The sequence below is a fragment of the Tachypleus tridentatus genome, chromosome 4, assembly GCF_004210375.1.
Source record: "Tachypleus tridentatus isolate NWPU-2018 chromosome 4, ASM421037v1, whole genome shotgun sequence".
NCBI lineage: Eukaryota > Metazoa > Arthropoda > Merostomata > Xiphosura > Limulidae > Tachypleus > Tachypleus tridentatus.
Genome location: NC_134828.1, coordinates 53708968 through 53732434, shown reverse-complemented (window position 1 = coordinate 53732434; position 23467 = coordinate 53708968). Strand labels below are relative to the sequence as shown.

General features: G+C 33.9%; 1 protein-coding gene across 1 annotated transcript in view; it reads left to right on the top strand.

Annotated features, from left to right (window-relative positions):
- Positions 1-5897: 5897 nt before the first annotated feature.
- Prosbeta7 (proteasome subunit beta type-4) overlaps positions 5898-23467 on the top strand; it is a 39708-nt gene continuing 22138 nt past the window's right edge. Inside the window, exons 1-5 of the mRNA XM_076498567.1 lie at positions 5898-6058; positions 14304-14510; positions 16057-16140; positions 16516-16578; positions 23263-23344. Coding sequence (XP_076354682.1) covers positions 6045-6058; positions 14304-14510; positions 16057-16140; positions 16516-16578; positions 23263-23344 — 450 coding nt within the window. The 5' untranslated portion in view covers positions 5898-6044. The remainder of the gene's footprint in view (positions 6059-14303; positions 14511-16056; positions 16141-16515; positions 16579-23262; positions 23345-23467) is intronic.

Genomic DNA, 23467 nt, shown 5'->3' with positions numbered 1-23467 from the left:
AAAAGAAGTTTTACATGATTCAAACTAACATGTTTCTGTGTTCAATATGTAAGTTTTTCTTGTATTTGACATATTGAACACAGAAACATGTTAGTTTGAATCATGTAAAACTTCTTTTTATTATTCAACTAACTCGGCAAAGGCTATCCTATGTGAAAAGACATTGCGTTACATTTATAGATTTTGCTAATGTACTGTGCATGTTTACACAACTTTGCCAAACATATGGTGTGGTATTGTGTTTCAATGGTCACTATCACTATATCTCCAAGTGCTAGTTCTGGTAATAAATGGAGGTCAATTTTATGTTTTCATACTTAGACGTACCATAATTTGGTATCAAGACGGGATAAATGCACATTACATGACTAAAACTGATTATTCGCAGTGATTCCTAATCTTAGAACTAGCTATTAAGACAAGAAACTTTACTAGTATTTGACCGTGGAATTGTAGATTAGATAACAAATTTTTGTAAACAAAATTTTAACTCTGAAGCGCTTCATCTGGCAAGAACAACTAAAATTACTCGTAGGCATATTCTTAAACTTAGCATTCATTCAGTCGTGAACAATCTGTACATATGTCTTTAGTAGCACTAATCAACAAATTATTTAGGTGACCCACACCTTAAAACGAGCAGTACACTGGTTTATCTGACCATTGCCAAATTTCCAGCATTCAACGTTTTAAAATCTAGAAACAATGACACTGAAGCAACAACAAACCACCAACAGTGGTTCTTTTATATAATAAATGCTTTAAGGTGTTATCATAATATAGTTCAACATCCATATATTACCATTAAATGGAAAAGTTTGATGTTGTGGAATGTTTAAGCAAAATTCTATGGAAAACATAAACATTTCTAACTTAACCACTAGGCCGTACTATTTTCTTGGTTTAGTTAAGCCAGTAATCACTAAGTGTTTAATAATATCAAAAAATTAAGATGTGACGTTAGAACTATCAATAGGTGATGTTATTTAAATGTCTCATCTAGACTACTACACTCATACAAAACTACTTTACTCATTGTATCATTAAACTGAAACCTGTATTGAAATGTACCCAATTAATAATAAATATAACAAGTTTTGTATAAACTCTAAGAAAATTAAGATATGAATTCAATTATGTGTGCGATTGGATTAAGTTCATATAAATGAGATCAAGCAGTCGTTTAGAATAAGGTTTATATATATCAAAATGGGCAGAAGAAATATTTATTTCAATTTTGGAGAAACAGATATACTTAAATATATTGAATATACAATTAAAAAAGAAAAAAGGACATGCGTACACAATAAAATATACTCTTCAAAACAAGAAACGCAAAAGGGATATTTTTTTATTTTAAAGAGAAATATATGTAATAACGTTACAAGCTCAGAGTATGTGATGTTACACGTGTTAAGGCACTGATTGTCAGACCAAAATGACAATAAAAGTTGTGCACTTTGAAAACGGAGGAAAACATCGGATTTTTCGCCAAAACGCATGCGTGTTCAATAAATTTGTTTGAGAGATCTGCATGTTCTGCAAGTGCAACATGTGCAAAATCCCTATAAAAGTGAGGGGGTTCTCGGTTTCCATAGCTTAGTGTTAAGCCAGCGACACGCAATACAGTTACGCCAAGACTGACTGAAACACAACGCAACAACGCCATTGATCGCTTGGAAGCAGGCGAATCTCGATCAGATGTTGCCAGAGCTGTGAATGTCCACCCAAGCACCATCACAAGGCTATGGAATCGTCACCAACAACATGGATCAACTCGTGACCGTCCATGATCTGGCAGACCTCGTGTGACCACGCCCGCACAAGATCGCTACATCCGGTTACGTCACCCTCGGGATAGGACCACCACTGCGACGTCTACTGCCTCAACCATACCAGGGCTGCGTAGGATTTCCGATCAGACCGTACGCAACCGTCTACGAGATGCAGGAATCCGACCTCGACGTCCAGTCAGAGGCGTTATCCTCACCCAGCAACATCGTCAAGCACGGCTGCAGTGGACTCGGGCACATCGGGTATGGCCTCATCGACGATGGAGGCATGTTTGGTTCAGCGATGAATCACGTTTTATGCTTCGTAGGCAGGTTGGAAGGACCCGTGTTTACCGTCGCCAAAGTGAACGTTTTGCAGCAAACTGTGTGCAGGATGTTGACAGATTTGGTGGTGGCAGCGTCATGATGTGGACTGCCATCGCCTACAATGCCAGAACAGACCTTTTGCACATTCGAGGGAATCTTACAGCTCAACAATACGTCGACGAGATTCTTAGGTCCCATGTGCAACCCATCATGGTGAACGTCAACGATGTTTTTCAACATGACAACGCCCGTCCTTACACAGCCCGACTTACCACTGTCTTTTTAAGACACCACAACATCAACGTTATTGCCTGGCCCTCCAGATCACCAGATTTAAACCCCATTGAACATCTTTGGGACGAGTTGGACCGACGTCTGCGACAGCGACAACGACAACCGTAGACTCTACCTCAGCTTGCAGCAACTTTGCAGACTGAGTGGACAGCCATTCCACAGGATGTGATTCGTCATCTCATCGCTTCCATGGGCAGGAGATGCCAAGCAGTTATTGATGCTCACGGGGGGGCATACTCGTTATTGACGTTGAGTGACGTTAAACTTCACCTAGTGAGCGTGGACTTCGCCTTTGCAAACTTTGGATGTTTAGCAGTGAATGTGCAAAGTTTCACACATGTCATAGAGAACTACCCGGAATAAACTTGTTAACAATTTGTCTCATATTTTGCCTTTTGCATTTCTTGTTTTGAAGAGTATACTTTCCTACTTATTCCTCAACCGGATTGGTCAATAATCTTCTTTTTTGCCTTTCTTAAACTTAAAATGAAGCCTAAAGTGTTTGTTAACACGAATTAATTGTAATTGATTCTTAATTTTCAGTACTCAAAAAAAAAATGAACTGAAACTAGGAGGGATAATAGGAGTAACATATTCGCACTCTTGAAAAAAAAGCACATTTAGACGTGGTTAGTGGTTTTAACATTAGTCCCTCATATTGGTAAAATAATGATAGCTCATCCACTAACAAAAACAAACCAGTAAATAAACAGAAGTATGCAACAAATGCATATAGAAATCGTATATTCTATATATATGTACCTTAGACCCCTAAGATGTTATTGTTAATAGAGTGGATATGAATTTCTGGATTCTGCAAGTAACAAATGCCTAGAAGAAAATATCTGCTCTGACTATTTTCTTACGTTCTGTTACAATAGTGAAAACGTTGTGAAAATAATTTTATTATATATATATATATATATAGTTTGAATTAACTTGGTGAAACGATCAAAGTGTAAACAGATGGACATGGGTTTTCAGAGTACGATCAGAAACCATGTTGAGAGGTTATAAAAAACAAACTTCTAGATTATGTTCAAAGTAGGTCAGTAAAGGTTTAGGAAGAAGCAAACACTAATTAAATAAATAGTAGAGACAAACTTTCAGTTTGTATTTGACATGCATTCGCAGAAATACTTATAAGTCAAGGCAGGGGAAGGCTGTGTGTATAAAAATATATTTAAGAATGTTTTCCCGGACAAGAGAAATTACAAGTAGGATGATCACAAAGAAACCTGGACGAAAAAAATCTCACCGAATGAGGGGCGTTCATAAGTAGACAAGAAGATGTTCGGGCCCCCAGTAACGCTAAAGCATAGAGACTCGGTAATTTTCTTGAATTTAATATTTATTTATATGCATATAATGCATGTGTGTGTTCATATAATATATATGTATAATATACGTGTGTTTAATATGCCTTCCCACACACACTGCATCGAGTCTTTCAAACAAAGGAACTGTTTAAAACAAGAGAAATGTAAATTCTTGGGAAAATTTGAAGCAAACATAAAAATTAACGGAGAAAATTTTTATTATTCTGTTCGTTTCTGTCTGAAATAAAGGTTATTTTATACACATAAAACCTTTTCCGAAAAATAATTGGTTCATAATGTGGATGCCTAAAGTAATCCCTTGACAACAAGGTAATGAGTTAAAATACGGTAACTGATTCAAAAACGATACGCACAGCGGTATGTCTGCGAATACCTACCGCTAGAAACCAGGTTTCGATACCCGTAATGGGCAGAACACTACTAGCTTGTTGTGTAGCTTTATGCTTAATTTGAATCAAACCTTACTTACCTCTCCTAAAAGAAAAACAATAATTTTGTGTATTTGAGGAAATTTTGAAACCCTTCAATAGAAGAAACTTTGAGACATGTACCAAAATACTTGATGATTGGCTATGCAAATAATGACCTCCATCAGGAACCTTTACAACACCAAGCTTAATATTAAGGAAATAATTATATATACATATATGGATGAAAAATGGTTTTCAACCAGACTTTTTACAACCTGTTATTGATACAGTTGTTCCACAATTATGAAGCAATATCGTTTTCCACCAACTTTTGTCAGAGAGAATAATGGGAAATGAATGTCACTCTTATGAGGCACCAAGGACCCTAAAATATGGAGCGCAATATAATTGTTTTGATCGTAACGGGAGGCTAATCATTGAGTTGCACTCGTTCCACAAGAAGTATAAAAGAATACAAATTTGAATGAAAACGTCTCCGTTTCTATACCTATTTCAACAACAACTTTTACTCGTAATAAAAATACTATCATATTTTCTAAGAATAATCATGTTTTCATTATTCTGACAGTAATTACTTATTTTATAAATAACCGTATAAACAACAAGATCAGTGTTCTGTGACATTACTTGACTAGTGATACTATATACTGATTAATTTATAACGGCCAGGTGATTAAGGGGCTCGACTCATAATCTGAGGGTAGCGGATTCGAATCCCCTTCGCACCAAACATGCTCGTCCTATCAGCCGTGGAGGAGTTATAATTAACGGTCAATACCACTATTCGTTGATGAAGGAGTAGCCCAACAGTTGGCTGTGGGTGGTGATGACTTTCTTCTAGTCTTACACTGCTAAATTAGGGACGACTAGCGCAGAAATAAGAAATAAGAAGTACCCATTGTTACCAAGTTCGAAAAAATTTTGCATTTGTGGGAAAAAAAAAACACACACCAGATGAATGGAAGAAAACTAGGAGAAATTTTATGTTTACTGTAATTGGGTTTTTAGAGATATTTTAATCATTTAACCTGTTTTCTAACAATGAGTGATGCTGTAGCCAATTATACAAATTTTAATTTTGATCATAAATCGCACTTTAGAAGTATATTAACTCTATACTATCACAGGGTTGCATTGTGTCCTCTCTGTTTAGTTTTTCTCGTACGTAAAATATTCAAAGTAATTGTATGAAGTTTGGAATACAATTTCTGCTTAGTGCCTGTTTGTGTTCAAAATAAGAATAACTTGTTATAGTACGTGTGTAGTATTTAACATTATGAATTTTTGGAAATTTGTTTTTGAAACATTTTTTTCTTTTTATATCAAAAGTATTGCCTCTTGTCTGAGGGTTCTTGTTTTTGGTTGTTGTGTGCATAAATTATCGTAATGTATTCAACAATTTTGCAATGATAGTTTTATTTAATAACTCAAATTGTGTATCTATGTAAAGTTAAACCTGATAATAGTATCTAAAAACTGTACTACTGTTTTTTATTATAATTCTTCAACAGTTTCCCGCTGGTACAGCGGTAAGTCTACGGATTTACAACACTAATATTAGGGGGTCGATTCCCCTCGGTGGACTCGATAGCTCGATGTGGCTTTGCTATAAAAAAACACACACACACCAAAAATCAAATGAATCATTCTTGAACAATAAATGCTCATAAAAAAGAAAAAAGGCTTCAAAATTTCTTATTGACCGATAGGGGGATATTGAGATAATTGTATTAAAACACTGCTGTTACCCAAACTCAGCACATTTGAGAGTTGAAATATTACGATTTGATTGTTGTAGAAAAGGGGAGATATCGTATTTTATAAAAAATTTAAAGTTTATTTGAGAATTTTAATTTTTTATAATTTTAATTGTCATTGAGATGGAAAGAACACTGTAAGTATAAGAAAATGATTTAAAGTTATTTTTTGGATAATAGTAAGAGGTCTATCATTACTGTTACTACTAAAGTAGTGGTACAATACTATTCTAGTATTAATATTGAGTACTTGAATAGGTCTTTCAGTATATATAGTATTGCATTCAGTGGATTGCTAGGTAGTGTCTTCAATTTTATAGCTTTCATAATTTTACAAACGCTAAAGAGTAGTTACTGATATTAGCAGTAACAGTCTTCAGTTGGCGAAATTTCTGTAATTCGTAAGTAGGTATAAGAAAATAAATGTGGAGATATTATTTGAATAACAATATCATGATATTCCTCTGATCTATAATATTACTTGTTATTAGTTAGTAGACTTATTTGATTACTGTCAGTAGTAACTCTGAATTTAGTATTACAGGGAATTGCTAGGTATTTGTGTTTTATAGGGACTTTTTTATTATTATTTTATTTAATCTTCCATAGTCTCTAAGGTATAACTTTGAAATTGAAAGTCTTTTGGATTCATAGTTGGATACAATTTTACAAACACTTAAGAACAGGACTTGGATATTTTTAGTATTGATATGGCTGTCAGTTTTTCACATTGCTTTGAAAGTTCAATAACATTTATATCAATTAAGTTTTGACATTTATACCACATCTTCATAAAATTCAATGAAATATTTACGATTTATCCTAGATTAATGTCAATGTTTGTCATATTTGAATTTTAAACTTCCTATTAGTGTTACTGTTAATGCATAATGAATTTTGCCAGATATTTATCTAAGCTTAATTACACTTAAAGCAGCATGTAAGTATAAAATTAAAACATTAATTAATGACAAGAAGTGTCAGGACATTAATGAATATGGTTGATTATGCTCTTGTAATTGGCACTTTTGTTAGTATTTTTTACTAAAATGGTATTGTTTTATAAACATTTCTATCTAGTGTTGCAGTTTGTTTTTTTTATTTTTACCAAAAGTTTTGATGATTCATTTTAGTAGTTATTATGATAACTGTGTCACATCTCTTGTAATTAAAGATCTATAAAAATTCAAATACATGAAATAACATTAATATTCTATTTGGGGTTTTACTTTTGAGTATTTAAGATCCAGCAGTTGTTTTTAGATTTAGTAATTGAAACTTGAATGAGATTGAATTTTATTATACACTTCGCTTTAAATGTGTTTATATCATATTTTAACAATTTGAAAGAAGTTTGGTATGAATCATCTTACTTTTAATGAAAAAATTGATAAAATATTGTAAAATACAAGCAATAAAAAGTATAAACAGTAGTAAATACTTTGAGATAATTAATAAAAAATAAGTTAATGATTTTTTAAAAAATTAATATAATACATGGACAATAAAGGATCACTCTTAAGTAAATGTTTAAACCCATCTTTGTTTTGTGCAAGGTCACCAATGCAATACTACTGCAAAGTACCAGCTTTAATTCTGCTAATGGCAGTTCATTTCATTAGCTAGTAACCCTCTTAAGTAAATAATTATCTTATGAACTCTTAGCTTGTCTTTTTCCAAATCATAAACTTGTATGCCTCATCCTATTATTTTTCAGAATACAGTATGTAACGTTAGAGGCTTTTATCATATCAATCTCTTCAAATAATCCTCTAAATATAAATAGTATCACCTCTTACTTTTTTTTTTTTGCAAGATAAAGTAATTCATGAGATCAGAATTATTTTCATAACATAACCCATTTCTGGGATTATCTTAGTAGCCTTTTGCACATTTTTCACTATCTTTATTTAGGTAAGGAGACCAAAACTGTACACACAATTTAAACTTTCTAAGTGGTGCCAAACCTGTGACTTGAAAACTTGCTTCTTGTGATTTCTGATCAAAGTCTATAAATACATCATTACAAAATACTATGTGATGGCTTGAGTGACTTTCCGATCATTGTGGGCCTCAATACATGTGAAACGTGATCCAAGTTATAATGCAAAATGAATTACTTTCACTTACTATTGTTAAAGACTAGTTCAACTATTGAGTTGATCCAAGCAGGGCCAGCTCAGAGCAGGTTCAAAGGGAAGAAACACTAACAAACAAAAAGAAAAGGGTTATTTGTGGTAAATATTTATGTAAAAAACTTAATACCATACTGAATACCAGAACATTCAACTCAATAAGGTCATACATGTATGATACAAAAATCAAATCAAAGACATCTTTCCAAGTACATGCATTGCTCTAAATTTTATTAACTTTGTCCACTAATATGGCAAGTGTCAAAAAATTTTCATTGAAATGAAGGGTGATAAAAACAATCTTCCATTTAATGATATAACAAGAGACAAGGCTAAACAGTCTAGTGATAATATATGTAGATAATGAAATAGCCAGAGAAACTGATATGGACAAATTAATGAAATTTTTTTGTGATAAAGAAATTGTAAAGTTTCATTTTCTAAAGACTGATTTTCATTGTTTTTTGTATGCATTTTCTGCTTTGTATTCTGAAGTTAAAAAACATTTAAAAGTTTGTAAAGTACAGAAAAAATAAATAGAAATTAGAAAAAGGGCACACTTATGCAAGCTGTAATCTAATATCCCCAATACAGAGCAAAAAATCTATGAACTTGGTATCGTTAAGAAACAAGCATGCTCTGTATGACTGTTCTCTTCTTGCAGCATGAGTCTGTTAGTAGAATTGAGAATGGACTATATGACTGTGCTCTCTTCTTGCAAATGGCACTTGGACTTGTTCAGTTGAGATGAGCCAATGTGTGTTCAGTGAAGCTGAGAGGAATGTAATTTATAGAGCTCCATACTCCATCACTGTACTCTTCTTCTCACAGATAGTTTGGAGTCTGACTATAGAGTTGAGGCATGTACACAAATACATATCACATAACACTGTTCCTCTCACTTGAAACTGAAGTCTGTCCCATAGAGTCTGATGGTAGAATTCAGGTGTGCACACAAAGTACAATCTGATCACACCCAACTACACTACATACACTGGTTATCCTACAACTTGTATACAAGTGCTTGTGTAGTTGTGCTCATGTTCTATCCATCCCTTGATACAAATTTGTCTTCTTGGCCTTTTTTCCCGTATAAACAAGAGGTATACCCTGGATGAGATGTAGTCTCTCACAGGTGTGCCCCCTATGGAGCCCCTACTATCTGTTGTTGTACCCCATGAGTTTCCTTTGAGCACTTTCTGAGGAATAATTATTTTAGATACAATTTGCAATAGTCCCTCCAACATATCAGCATGGGAGTCTAGGTAAACTCTTTGTAATTAACATATTTCTTACATGAAAATGTACTTCTGATAGATATTTACCTCTTCACACATTCCTACCCATCCTTCTCACTTTCAGTGCAGTTTTGTTTTCTTTGTCTCGTGCGTAGGGGGAATTATTGCACATAAAGCATAAAGGTGTGACATCCTTCCATTAGTGGAGGGATTTGACACAGGATTTTCATCATGCAGCAGTACAGTTTACATTTTAACTTATTCATTGGAATATGAGACTATCCTGGATTATTTGAGCAAATTAAGTGTATTTTTTGAAGTTTGGTGTGTAGGATGATCTGTTGTCAAGCTAGTCTAGGATGTTACTTTTTTAAAGAAATTCCTATGTTATTTTTAAACTGTGCTAACTTGCACTCTGGAAGTAATTAATACAACCACAAGTTTTTTATGCTCTGCAAACTTAGCATGTATTACAGAAACTAAAGTTTTTTGATATATTATTAGCAATATTTTAGTATTTATTAACCCTTTTGTGATTGGTCATGAGTCAAAGGTCATATCACATTTGTTGACATGCATTCAAAATTTTATTGAACTACTTTTTTGAATTTGTGGCAGTAAGTTTGGAATCAAATTGTAAATCATAATACAATCTTCAATATAATATGTATGAGTTAATTTCTTAATTTTAAAAGTAAATATTAAAAGAACCCACTTAAATATAGATTTTAAAGAGTCATATATGTTGAATGAAGCACTGTTTAAAATTTGATGTTTGTGATCCCAAAATTCCAAGTCTATACTTTTGTACAAATGAGAAATTTAAACTACTAATATTGACAAGCTAGAATATAAAATAAGAACCTTGTATCTTTTTATGTTGTTGAGATATGGCTTGTGCACTGGATCAAACATGGTGGCCCTGTTCAATTATTTCTTTTGAAATGGTCCCTTATATACTCTTCTTACAGTATATGACGTGAATAACTAATCAACAGCTTAGAATGTTCCTAGTGTGGTTTATTTAGCCATTTTATTCTGTGAAAGTGCTACCACATTCTCTCAATCCAAATTTTCAAGGAGTTAAGATGTGTCTTTAGTCTGCTTAAAGTTTTCATATTTTTTAAAATCTAAATACATCTTAGCTACTATGTTTAATAAATTATAGTGGAATGATATGGTATCAGTGTAGTTATTTTTAATTTCTTTGATATTCAAGCATGTGTGTGTGTGTGTGTGTGTGTGTGTGTGTGTGTAACCTGATAAATGTTTCATATCCTCCATGTGTGAAATTTTAAAAGGCTTAGTAACCTATGTCCAACAGCAACCATAAACGTAAGTTGTAGTGAGAATTGTTTACTTTACTTCTTGATTTATTGCTCTGTATTTTAAGAAAAATATGTTTATTTCTCAATAGTAATTATACACATACACACATTAGTGAAAATGAATACATTTTAATGAAGTTAAATAACCAAAATCACAAGGAAGGACTGCATTAAAAACAGCAGTTCTGAACCTCTGACTAATTATATTAGTTATAACTTAAAACAAGGCAAACCAAAAATAAATTAAACTAAAAAACACTGTAGTAATTGAAAAGACCCCAGGATACAAGCTATAATGTGTGATTATAAAATGTACCCTAGGATTTGGAGGTGACTGAAGAAGTAGGACCCACATTGCAGTGGGGATACATCATCTGTCAGTCTTAGCCTTAATTCACCAGTCTCACATACAATATAAGAGTAGCAATAGATATAGAAATTAGATAAAATGAGATGTGGATGCTCAATTCCACAATGTTCGACATTTATATCATCCTTCACTGCCTGCAGACAGTTGTGGGAAGGTGACTGCTCTCCCAAGTAAAGAAGAAATAAATCGAGATAAAAATAAGAAAAGAAGTTACTACAATTTTGGGGTATGTAAGTTGAAAACTTCTCTTGAAGTTAGCATTCCAGACCCTAACATGATAGGAACTAATTGACAGCACAGCAAATGAACTATGCTAGTATGAAGTATCCAGTCCAGCTATCCAAACAAACTAGTGTAGCTCTCAACCACCACCCATTTACTAAGTTTACTGTGACTCTCATGCTCTAAACAAGCCTTTATATGCTACAAGATGTATGTCCTCATAAAGTTGTTCCAAGCTGTTAAATGACCTTATAACTGAAAATAGTTATAAGAAGTTTCAAGTAAAATTTGTCTAATTTTTATTTTTTATATTTATTTAATATGTTCTTATACTTGTTACAAAATGGTTTAATTTTATTTAGTTTCTTTATTAAATCTGTTAACTATTAATTTTTGTACCAGTATTTCATTATTAATGATAAAATATTGTAATTTATTACAAACTTTACAATATCTGAATAATTGTGAAGTTATAATGCTTATAACGAGTATCGTACATCAATATAATAATTGAAATGTGACTATATTATTGAATAGTAGTCCACTAAAACACACACTAAGTCAGTTTTACCATACTGGACATATAACATGAGTGCATGTGCACCACAATGCAAGTTATGTAATGTTAGACATGACTAGAAAGTCAATGTAATAAAAAAAAAAAATGTGAATATATAATTTTGAGACTTAAACTACTTAGACTAAACTTTTGTATTTTTGTGTTATAAGATGTAGTCATTCTAGCATGAAATAAAGCATTTATATTTTCTAATTTTTTTATGATGGTTATAAGGTTGGTTAAATGACAGATCTTACATAATTAGAGTATATAAAATAACAAATTATAAAGTCTTATTTAAAATAAATGTTTGAAAAACATTTAGGTTTTAGAGATTGTGCAAATAATATTTGAGATTTTCAGAATGAATAGCTTTTTAATCATAATATGAAATAATTTTGCACTCAGTCTAGTAACAAAACAGACTATTTTCAACACAAAATTTGAGTAAAAGGATTTCATTTAAAAATTTGATTCTTTATATACTAAATACTAAAGTCTACCAAATTTTGTGAAGATGCACCTGTTGTATCAGAAGTTATAATGCAAATACTTAACATGTAGACGAACTTGTATGTTATACAGAGCCCATAGTGAAAGGATTAATTGTAATTAGCATGAGTGATAAGTAACTTGAGTAAATATGTTATTCTAATGCAATAGGTGGCATGATGTTGATGCATTTACTCAAACAAAGCAAACAAAAGTAAAAGGAACAGTGTAGTTTTGATTAAATATGCTTTAACTGGTAAGTTCCTACTGGAACTCTACCTGTCAACCTGTATATAAGATAAAGGGTAACATCAGATATTGTTTTAGGAGTAAAAAATAGTCTTAGACATTGGCAAGTACAAAAATCAATTCTGATTAGGGAGATCAAAGTGCGTGTCACTACATTTTACAGGGTAACATTCAAAATTAAATCAAAATACTTTGTTCTCAATGTATACAAATATATTTTACATCAAAATGTAGTTAATAAATCAACTTTCAATATATGTTTTAAGTAATTAATTTTGTAAGGAAATGTTTAAAACATTTCAGTCTCCTTGTGTATGAGAATTGTGGTATTTGCTCTTGAGGTTTTCCCCTCTTCTCTAATTTATTTACCACCCCTCCAAGTGGTACAAAATTGAACATAAATTACTCAGGCAAAGCATAATATTTATCGCCTGAAATTTTGTTTGTTTAGGAAACCACAAACTAGATCAGACCCACTTGTCGCATCCCCTCTTTTACAGATTGCTAGTAACTTTCTTTGATGTTTTATACTATATTATTTATAACTATTGGAAGCCAAAGTTTCAATATATCAAATGATGTATTATATTGCATTGTTTTCTATGCAGATCACTGTTTATTTCAACATTCAGTTTCAAATTTTTTCTCACAGGAATGACATTGACAAACTTAGCTGAATTTATTGCATAGTTCAAAATCCAGGAAAATTATGATAGTTGTATGACATTGCTTCCTTTGTGTGTTATTACTCTGTGTTTGTAAGTGCATTATTTAATTAGATAAATACTATTAGTATAAAAAAAGTACTCTTAAACTTTATTGACAGTCAATAGCAAAAAATAGAAAACCCAGTACTATATTGTTTTTCATGTGTATTTATTATTATAAAAGTGACTAAAAAGTAAAAATTAGAAGCTTATTAGGTTGGATTAGGGAAGATAATGACAAATCAATATAATGATAAAAATGTTTCTTGAGATATGTTTGCAAGGTGCTCTTGCATTACACAATTTAACATAGTAATATGAACTACATGTTTGCTGGGGATTCACAATTTATGTGGTGGGATTGTTAATTAGACACAATTCAAAGTTCAAAAAAATTGTAGAAATATATACTGTTACAATATTTAGCTCTTTAGGGTAAACAACTATGGTTCTCTGTTACAATTTGCAATAATTCTAGAAAGAAAATAAAGGTAACTTAGATTTACTTCCTAATTTTACATGGTGGTTACAAGTTCAGTTCAATTAATCAAATATGTGTAGTTATAGTAAAGAAAATACAGATAAAATATAAAGCTTTTCAGAGAAACAAATGTTTCTTTAGGTTTTAATTTACACAAATGAAAGTAAAATATTTCACATGAGAAAAAGTATTTTTAAACTTAACATGAAAATTATTCTACTCTCAGAGCAATCAGTTCACTGATTTCCATTTATTTATAGACACATTTTAAATAAAAAATTCTCAATTAAAAGATCACTTAAAATGTACAAACATGTTGTAAAAGGGTTAGATCATGTGAAATTAGGTGGAAGTTTCCTCAAAGCTAGTGGGATACAAATCTCTTTGGCAGTTGTGCAAGGAAGATAACTAAACTGTGTGAGAGGTGAGTGTTTATTGGAAATGCATTTTTAGTAAGGAAAATGCTAACTTTAGGGATAGTAGCTTTTTTATGCTTAAAGTAATAAAAATGAAACCATCAAACTTGCTATAACAAAGGGGGAGGACACTAAATATCAAGATAGTATATTAAACATTCAATACTTTTTTATTTATTTTTTAGTCAACCCATTACCACTGGAACATCAGTACTTGGAGTCAAGTTTGATGAGGGTGTAATAATTGCAGCTGACACACTTGGATCTTATGGCTCTCTAGCTCGTTTTCGACAGTGTCAGAGGTTGATGAAAGTTAATGACAATATTATCCTTGGAGCTGGAGGGGATTACGCTGACTATCAGTTTCTTACATCAGTTATTGAACGAAAAGTGTAAGTATTTATATTTTTAGCAAAATAAAAACTTGTAGTATAATTGTATGTAAATAGTCTTACACTGTATCATCTAATACAAATAATTAGCAGGTTTAAAGTGAAATATTTGATTAATAATTCAAGTACAATTTTTTGTATATAAGTGTACAAATTGAGATTTAATTCTCAGTGCAAGCTACAAGTATAATAGTCCATGTTTGTATACTTTCACAATATACAGTCCTGAAATATTGGAATATGCATTAACGTTAACAGAATCTGCACTCAAAAATATTTTTTCTATGTAGTGGGTGTACAAAATACTACCTATACCTATAACTTGAACAAATTGACCATCTTCTCAAATGTCTTCTGGGTATGAAACATTATTAATATTGCCATTCCCTAATTTGTTTCATTTTTAGCATTGTTTGACTTACAAAATTGTTAGTTTTCTTAATAATACTATTGTTAAATTAACCAACAAAGAAAGTAAGATTCCATATTCTAAAGCAAACTTTGATACCATTTTAGAGAAAGTAACAAGTATTTTATTTTGATATACAGTATTGGGTTGTAGTTCTTTTCAGTGAGACTATCTTGCATCATATAATAAACCTTTGGTAACTGACAAGATCTATCTTTTCATATTTCCTGGTGGTAGGAGATAACAATTTTAGATCTAGATTCTTGGCCTGTTAGGAACATTGCCTGATGTTTAGACATGGAATAATAAAAATTGGTAGTAAGGAGAAATGACTTATCAAGGTTATTATTCTGTTGAGGAGGTTACAAGATATTTTAAACTTGGAATAATACTGTGTTATAGTGAGGTGATAATAAGATTAATATATTAATATCACTACTCTGTTAGGGTGGACAGTAGGTATTAAAACTTGCACCATTACCACCTGGTAATAAGGAGGAGGTAAAAATGATTCACATTTGTATCATCAAATTTTGTTAGAAAAATATGAAATACTTGTATTTGGAGCACTACTGCCTAGTAACAAGGAAAATATAGTGCAGATCTGGAACATTTATGTGAATGAAAGGATATAAAATATTCAAAAATATTCTAAAATTAAGAAGACAAAAGAAACAGACACAACATTTTAATCTGGTCCAAAGAAGATGGAACTATTCAAATTTGCAAGACATGTTTGTTGAGAAAAATACAAGAGATTATGATATATTTCTTTCATAGATACAGATCAAAAACAGTTGTATCTTTCACATACAGATTTGGAGTATGACAAGAAGAAAAAATATTGGTACTTAGAATATGATTTAGTTTAGGATTGACAAATGTGCTTTGAGGTATAATAAAGAAATAAATATGAATAAAGGTGCTGCAGGTATTAGGCTTATCATACTGCTAAAACTGAAAGGCACAGATAGTTTGCTTTCTTTCTCAAGTTGTAGATCCATTACCACAGAAATGTTTTCTAACTATATAGTAATTGTGTGAGAAAATTTAATTATTTTATAAATGAGATTTGAAAGATCATTATAGGTGTCATAAGAAAAAGTACAGTAATTAGTTGAATATTTATTTTAATAGTATTGATGAAGAATGCCTAGGTGATGGATTTAACTTAAAGCCGAAATCACTGTATTCCTGGTTGACACGTGTACTGTATAACAGGTAAGATTTTGAGACTTGTAATAATTATTTAATTTTCATTGGAGTTGTTAACCCAGTATTCATGTTTGTAGCATGAAAAAGAAGAATTAAGAGGAAGAATAAACTCTTCTAAGTAAAAATAATTATTTTTGGTAAATTGTATAAATCAACTTGACTTTGAACTCAAGTCATGATTGTGTATTTTGAGTCTGCATACTGTATTTTAAAGGTTTAAATATTGCTTATTTCTTATCAGAATAGTAATCATAAGTTTAAAGGTGTTTCTCTTAGAATTTTTAAATAGTATGATAAATGCTCACAGAGCAGAATTCTTTTAAAGTATCATAGAATTACATATAAAATACTGGTTTCAATGTTTTTTGTCTTTCATGACAGGAGGTCCAGGTTTGATCCACTTTGGAGTACCTATGTGGTGGGAGGTATACAGGATGATGATGTGTAAGCTCACATATTTGAAAATTTTCTACACCATAAGTGTCTGAAATTTACAGAAAATATAAGAATAAATGTAGGATTGAGTATGATATATTAAAATAATGTAGATTACACAAACCAGTAAGTCTTGTGACAACTGCAGCTGATATAAAGTTGATTGTTTTAAAATTGCTTGGCATTTTGCAGGTAGGGTGATACTCCTGAACATTTATTGCTTTTGGGAAAAGTATATAACAACTATCTTTGCAAAATGTTTATACACTTGTGTAATAAAGATGTGTCTAGACCAGGGGTTCCCAACCTTTTGGCACTCGCGACTTGAAAATGTAATTGATGAAATAAAATTAATGTTATCCCAAGCGACTTCTAACAAGGCTTCGCGACCCACCAGTTGGAAAACCCTGGTCTAGACTGAGGACTTAGTTTCCAAGACAGGGACATTTCTTTGGATTTAATGACATTGGAAAACAAAGGAATATCAGCTTTGGAATATCCAGAAAGAGATTTACAACAAGTCATATGCCAGCTGTGACAAAGTATGACATCATGTAACAGATGAAAACCCACACACTGAGGTCTGTGCAAAAGCCACTATGGCCTATGCAACAGTAAACAAAATAATAAAGAAGGATCTCCATTTGGAAAAAATGATGCAATTTGATTCCATGATATACAATTTCAACCATCATATATCCCCAAGAAGTTAGATTACAAAATGTCTAATCATCCACAGGATGCAATAACTATGGATTTGTATGTGATCAGACTGTTGAAATGGGTACTGAGAAACTGCTGATCATATGCTCTAAATATATGATGGAAAGCAGTCATGAAGGAGTAATGTGCTTTGGACAACACTACATTTTTATCAGGGAGGTTTTTGCAATAGAAACTGTACTGGTGAGTTGAGGACATAGTTATAAGTGTGATTGGTCATGAAATTGTGGACTGTAACAGTGCAGTCAGGTTTAAGAAGTGTTTTAATATAACATACTCAACTCTGTGTTAAAAAATGTCGTGTGTTGATTATTAGAAACATGATGTATCAACAAATTTAACCATGTTTGAAGACCCCTCGGTGTGGATTCCTGTACGTGGTGAGGGGAGAAGATCCTGGTGGTTGAGGGGTCCAACCCTAACACACCACTTTAGCCTTGAATTCCTGTAGATGGGCGTCCTTTGGGTCAGTCGGCTGGTCCACTTGGGCTAGAGTCAACCAAGTATCAGTGTTGGAAGTTCTCAACAGGTGTTGTGGACATTGTGTCTGATGCTGGTGTTTGGGTATAGTGCTCACGAAACCCTGGCATTGCTGCAGTGTCCTTGCATGACTTTGTAGTGCATCCCCTCTTAGGGCTCCATGGTGGGTGGGGTCAGTTGGCACTGAAATTTTCCTTTTTCCTATGGATCCTCCTAATAAAAATTTAAATAAAATAGTGAAAAAAACAGTTAATAGATAAATGACCACGTCTTGAAGACTCTGATTAGCAATCTTTAACATCTGTACCTCATTTTCTCATCCTTGTTGGATGAGAATGTATTCTCTTTCAGAAAAACTTTCTGGGCAAATGTCCCCCATTTTTATTCAGAGGGGACTGGAGGGACTTGTTGGCTCTCTAAAGTCAGTAAAGAAGCTTTGATCTGGAGACATTGGTTGAAATATCCACATCCCAATACAGTGAACTCCTCTTGAATTCAAAGGCAATTGGGGATGTACCTATTGAGGTTACCCCTCATGCTACCTTGAATTCATCATGAGCAGTTATTGTTGAAAGGGATGTGAAGAACGTCCTTGAGTCAGAGATCCTCGCTGATTTCTCCACTCAAGGAGTTTCTGCAGTGAGGCGCATCTCCACTTGCAAAGATGGAGTAACGTTGTCTACAAATATCCTTGTTTTTACATTTACATCACCACATGCACCTGCCACCATCAAGGCAGGTTATCTAAATTGCAGGGTATGGTCGTACATTCAAAACCCTCTCTGATGTTTCTAATGTCAGAGGTTCGGCCACTTAAAGACATCATGTCATGGTTCCCTGACATGTGCTCATTGTGGTGGCAAGGACCACGATGTCTATGAGTGTGAAACCTACATTGTGTCAACTGCAATGGTTCTCATTCTTCCTACTTTTGTTCTTGCCCTAAATGGTTGGAGGTAAGAGGTGCAGCGTTTGAAAACAACTCGTAACATTACTTATCCTGAGGCTCAGAAACTGCTGTCCACCACTTCATTTCGAACACATGCTGCTGCACTTTGTTCCACAACTACAGTGGGAGTGCAGACAGATCTATCTGTACCTCCAAGAGAATCATTCTCAAAATAAATGAAAAGCCTTTTGACCTCCATGGTTAAACAAGTTGATGAATCAACTTCTACACCCATCTCTGTTCCTCCCATACATTCCAGCAAACCTCAAGATCCACATCCTTTGGTTCCAGGTACAGGCATTTCTTCAGATACATTTTTTCTCCCACCCCAAGGTGCAAAACAATCATTTGTTCATGTCCTCAGTCACTGGAATCCCCTTCTAACAACAATGACCTGCCCAGTCGACCCAAGGCAGGATCCATGGAGGTCGACAGACCTCCCTCGAATAAGGACAGTAAGGAAAAAAGGTGTGGTCATAAACAGAAGGGTTCTCCATCCACTTTGCCTATGCGTCATTAAAAATGACCACCTTTTTACAATGGAACTGTCGAGGTTTACGTTCTAATCTGGATGACATCAAAACACTAATTGCTTCCTACCATCCTGTATGTCTTTCCTTACAAGAAACATTTCTGAAACCTGCCGATACAGTCACCTTTTGGCAGTTTTATCTGTACAGAAATGACAGGCCATGTGATGGACGAGTACATGGAGGGGTGGCACTGTTGGTTGATCAGCATGTGCCCATGCCCACCCTGTGTTTGTCACTCAACACACCCTTGGAGGCTGTAGCCATCCCTGTTTCCTTGGGTTATACCATCACTGTTTGTTCTCTCTACCTGTTACTTGGAGAGACGTATGATCAATCAGACCGTGATGCTTTCATTGAACAGTTGTTACCTCCCTTTCTAATCCTGGGGGACTTTAATGGACATCATCCCCTTTGGGGAAGTGCTCTTATTGATAGGAGGGGTCGCTATGTAGAGCGTATGCTCTCTGATTACAACCTTTCTTTTTTCAATGCTGGTTCTTCCACTTATTTTCATGCACCTAGTCAGTCCTTTACTGCTATTGATCTCTCGGTTTGCTCCCCTTCATTATTCACCCATTTTTCATGGATGGTTGACAATAATCCACAAGGCAGTGATCACATTCTTATACTTTTGAGAGAGACTGGCCGTGGTTGATGCCACCCTACCCATGTGCCCCGGTGGAAGCTGTATCAGGCAGACTGGTTCACTTTCACTGCTCTCGCAGAACTTGATCCTGCCATCGTCTGTCAGCCATCAGTAAACGACTGTGTGGCAGCAGTAACTGATTGTATTATACAAGAAGCTGCTCAATGTATTTCTAAAACATCGACACGTCTTCCACTATATCGTCATCCGTGGGGGAATCTGCCTGCCACGTAGCACAGAAGGCTCAAAAACAGGCCTGGGATACTTACCGTAGATATCCCACACTTTCAAACCGCATTGTTTTCCAGCGGGCCCTTGCACATGCTAAGTTGGTAAGACGTCAAAGCCAGAAGGAATTTTGGATTAAGTTCACAACTAGTATATCTTCTACCACCAGTTCTAAGGTCATATGGGACAGGGTTCCAAATGTCAGTGGGCACTACAATTCTGTTCCCCTCTTGATCTTACTCTGTGATGGCCAAGAGGTAGCTGATGTCCAGAGCATTGCCGATACTCTAGGTGAAGGCTTTTGCTGGGTATTTAGCACTTCTGCTTGTTCCTCTACCTTTTTGGCCATCAAGACTTTGGTGAAGCGTTCACCTCTTTCCTTTCGAACTGACTGACTCTTTGACTATAATCGTCCCTTTACACTGGTGGAACTGAAAATGGCTCTTCATCGGTCTGGCAGTACATCTGTTGGACCAGATGAGGTACACTATGATATGCTGCACCATCTATCTCCTGCTTTTCTTGATATACTTCTCCTTGTTTTTAACTGGATCTGGCAGGAGAATGTTTTTCCTAATGCCTGGCACCAGGCTATTATCTTACTTTTCTCTAAGCCTGGGAAAGATCTCAAGATTCCTTCAAACTACCGTCCCATTGCTTTGACGAGCTGTCTCTGTAAGACCTTAGAGAGGATGGTTAATGCTCATCTTGTTTGGTTCCTCGAACCAAACAGTCTCCTCTCGCCCACTCAGTGTGGGTTCTGATGACAGCACTCCACCATGTACCACCTAATTTGACTTGAAACATCAATCAGAGAAGCCTTTCTCAAACGACAACATCTTGTATCAATATTCTTTGACATTGAGAAGGCTTATGACACAACATGGAGATATGGCATTTTGCAAGACCTCCATATATATCGGTTACGTGGCCATTTACCCATGTTTATTAAAAATTTTTTAATGGACAGGAGATTCCAAGTTCGTGTGGGTTCGACACTTTCCTGTTCTTTTGTACAGGAACTTGGGGTCCCTCAGGGCTGTGTTTTGAGTGTCACACTTTTCGGTATAAAGATAAATGCCATCACTGAACAACTCCCTCTCGCTGTTGCAAACGGGCTCTATATCGACGACTTTTACATCTCGTGTCAGTCATCAAACATGAGATATATTGAGTGGCAACTACCAACTGCCCTCGATCGTGTACTGAAGTGGACCACATGCTGGTTCACACCCTATTCTTGCTGATATTCAAAACCGACTGGCCCATTTCTCATTAACATCTACAAGTATCCAGTTTTTCTGGATATCAGGCCACGTTGGTCTTCATGGGAAGGAGTTTGCAGACACAGCAGCTAAATCTATCTGCTCTTGCACTATCATCACTGTGCCTATTCCATATATGGACTATGGTCCTGTATTCATGGCTCGGCTCTGTGCCAGCTGGCAGTCAATTTGGAGTGATCAATGCAAAAACAAGCTTTTTCCCAATAAAATCCTATATTGGACTTAGGCCGTCTTGCTTCAATAAGGATTGGAAGGAGGAAGTTGTTCTGACTAGACTACGCATTGGACACAGTTTTTTAACTCATCGTTTTCTTTTATCTGGAACTGATGCACCAATGTGTAGTTTGTGTAACACTCAGATCATTATAAGCCACATTTCACTTTCTTGATGTCTTTATGACTCTCAATGATGGCAACATTTTAAACATGTTCTGTCCCAAGTGTTATTGGTGATGGTGATGCTGTCTACCATGGAAATGTTTTTAGTTTTTTAATGGCCATTGATCTCTTTAATGTCATTTAAGTGTTTTATATTTCTTCATTAAACCTTTTTTATTGTGGTTCTCTTAAGTCACCATCTCACTAGTTTGATTTGAAATTAGAAAATGGCCTTAACATTAAATAACTCGGCACCAGGACTGGAAATGCCAACTTCAGGTGACTAACTCTGCTGTTTGAACTACCCGTTATTTGTCCTGGTGAGTTCTTATTACAGTTTTGCTACATGTCTTTTAAGGCTTTTATTACTTTACCTTTTGATAATGGCCATAATTACACATAACCCGGAACCAAGATTGGAAAGACCAACTTCAGGTGACTGACGGTGGTTATTGTACTTGCATGTTAGTCTTCCTGGCGGGTTATAATTACCATTATGTTACAGAAAGTCGTTTACAACTTCTTTCTCTGGTTTCTCTCTTAACATTGTAGACTAGTTGTCAACATTGGTTTTATGCTATTTATGTTTTTCAATGCTGTTTTGTTTTACCTTCATTTTCTTTTATGAATTTTACTACATTTACTTTATTTTTACCTTTTTATCAGATGTTTGGTGCAGATAGTTAACTGCTTTGTGCCATAAAACACTAAATCAACCAACCAGCCATGTTTGAAGAAAAGTTTATTTGCATAACTTAATGTTATTTCAATGATAATGCACAATAAAACTTGGAAGACATGATTATTAAAAGTATATCTGCCTTCAAAATGTGCTCTGAATTGAAATTGTTTTTGTATTTTATTTTCAAGGTTTTAATATTCTTGTTTATCAATGTTGTACAAAGAAATATCTATTACATAAGTATGATTTGAGACTTTATGTTGTGATATATGTATGAGCATGATGCATGAAAAGTGAGTATCGTACATCATAGTTAATTCAAACAGTAAAGAGATGCTAATACAAACCTTCTACAATAATAGAATTTAGTTCACTGAAGAACTCTTAGAAAAATGAACAAAATGCTGGCTATGTAATCATCAGTGATATCATGGAAAGTAGTGACTTTGTGATTGCCTTGCTTGACTGCATACATATGTTCGTGCTTATATTGTTATTATAATGTTTTACAGTGTTTGTGGTAATTGTTATGAGTAGGAGAAAATTGGAGTGATGAAAAATTGTCTAAAGTGAAGAATTGATAATGAAGGAAGATAAGGATTTTTTTAATGGAAGCAACACTGATCATAACTACAAATTGAAGATAAAAATAGATGTCAAATATGAAAACCAAAGAAGCTTTTTTTATGTAATTTATGACAAGATCATGAAAATCAGGTTGGGTGTTTCTCATGTGCACAAGATATTTTCTGGTTTTTATATTAATATAATCGCTTTCATTTTCTTAGGTTTCTTGGATATGTAGACAAACTAGGAACAGCATTTGAAGCACCAACTATTGCAACAGGTTATGGAGCCTATATTGCTCAGGTAAAGATAAAAAATTAAAGAAAGAGATTGTGAATGTTTTTTTCACAGTGCTGTTTGCTTTGTAACCATATTAGCCATACTTAATGATCTGTAAAATGTTGCAACAGCTTTGGTTGTCAATTA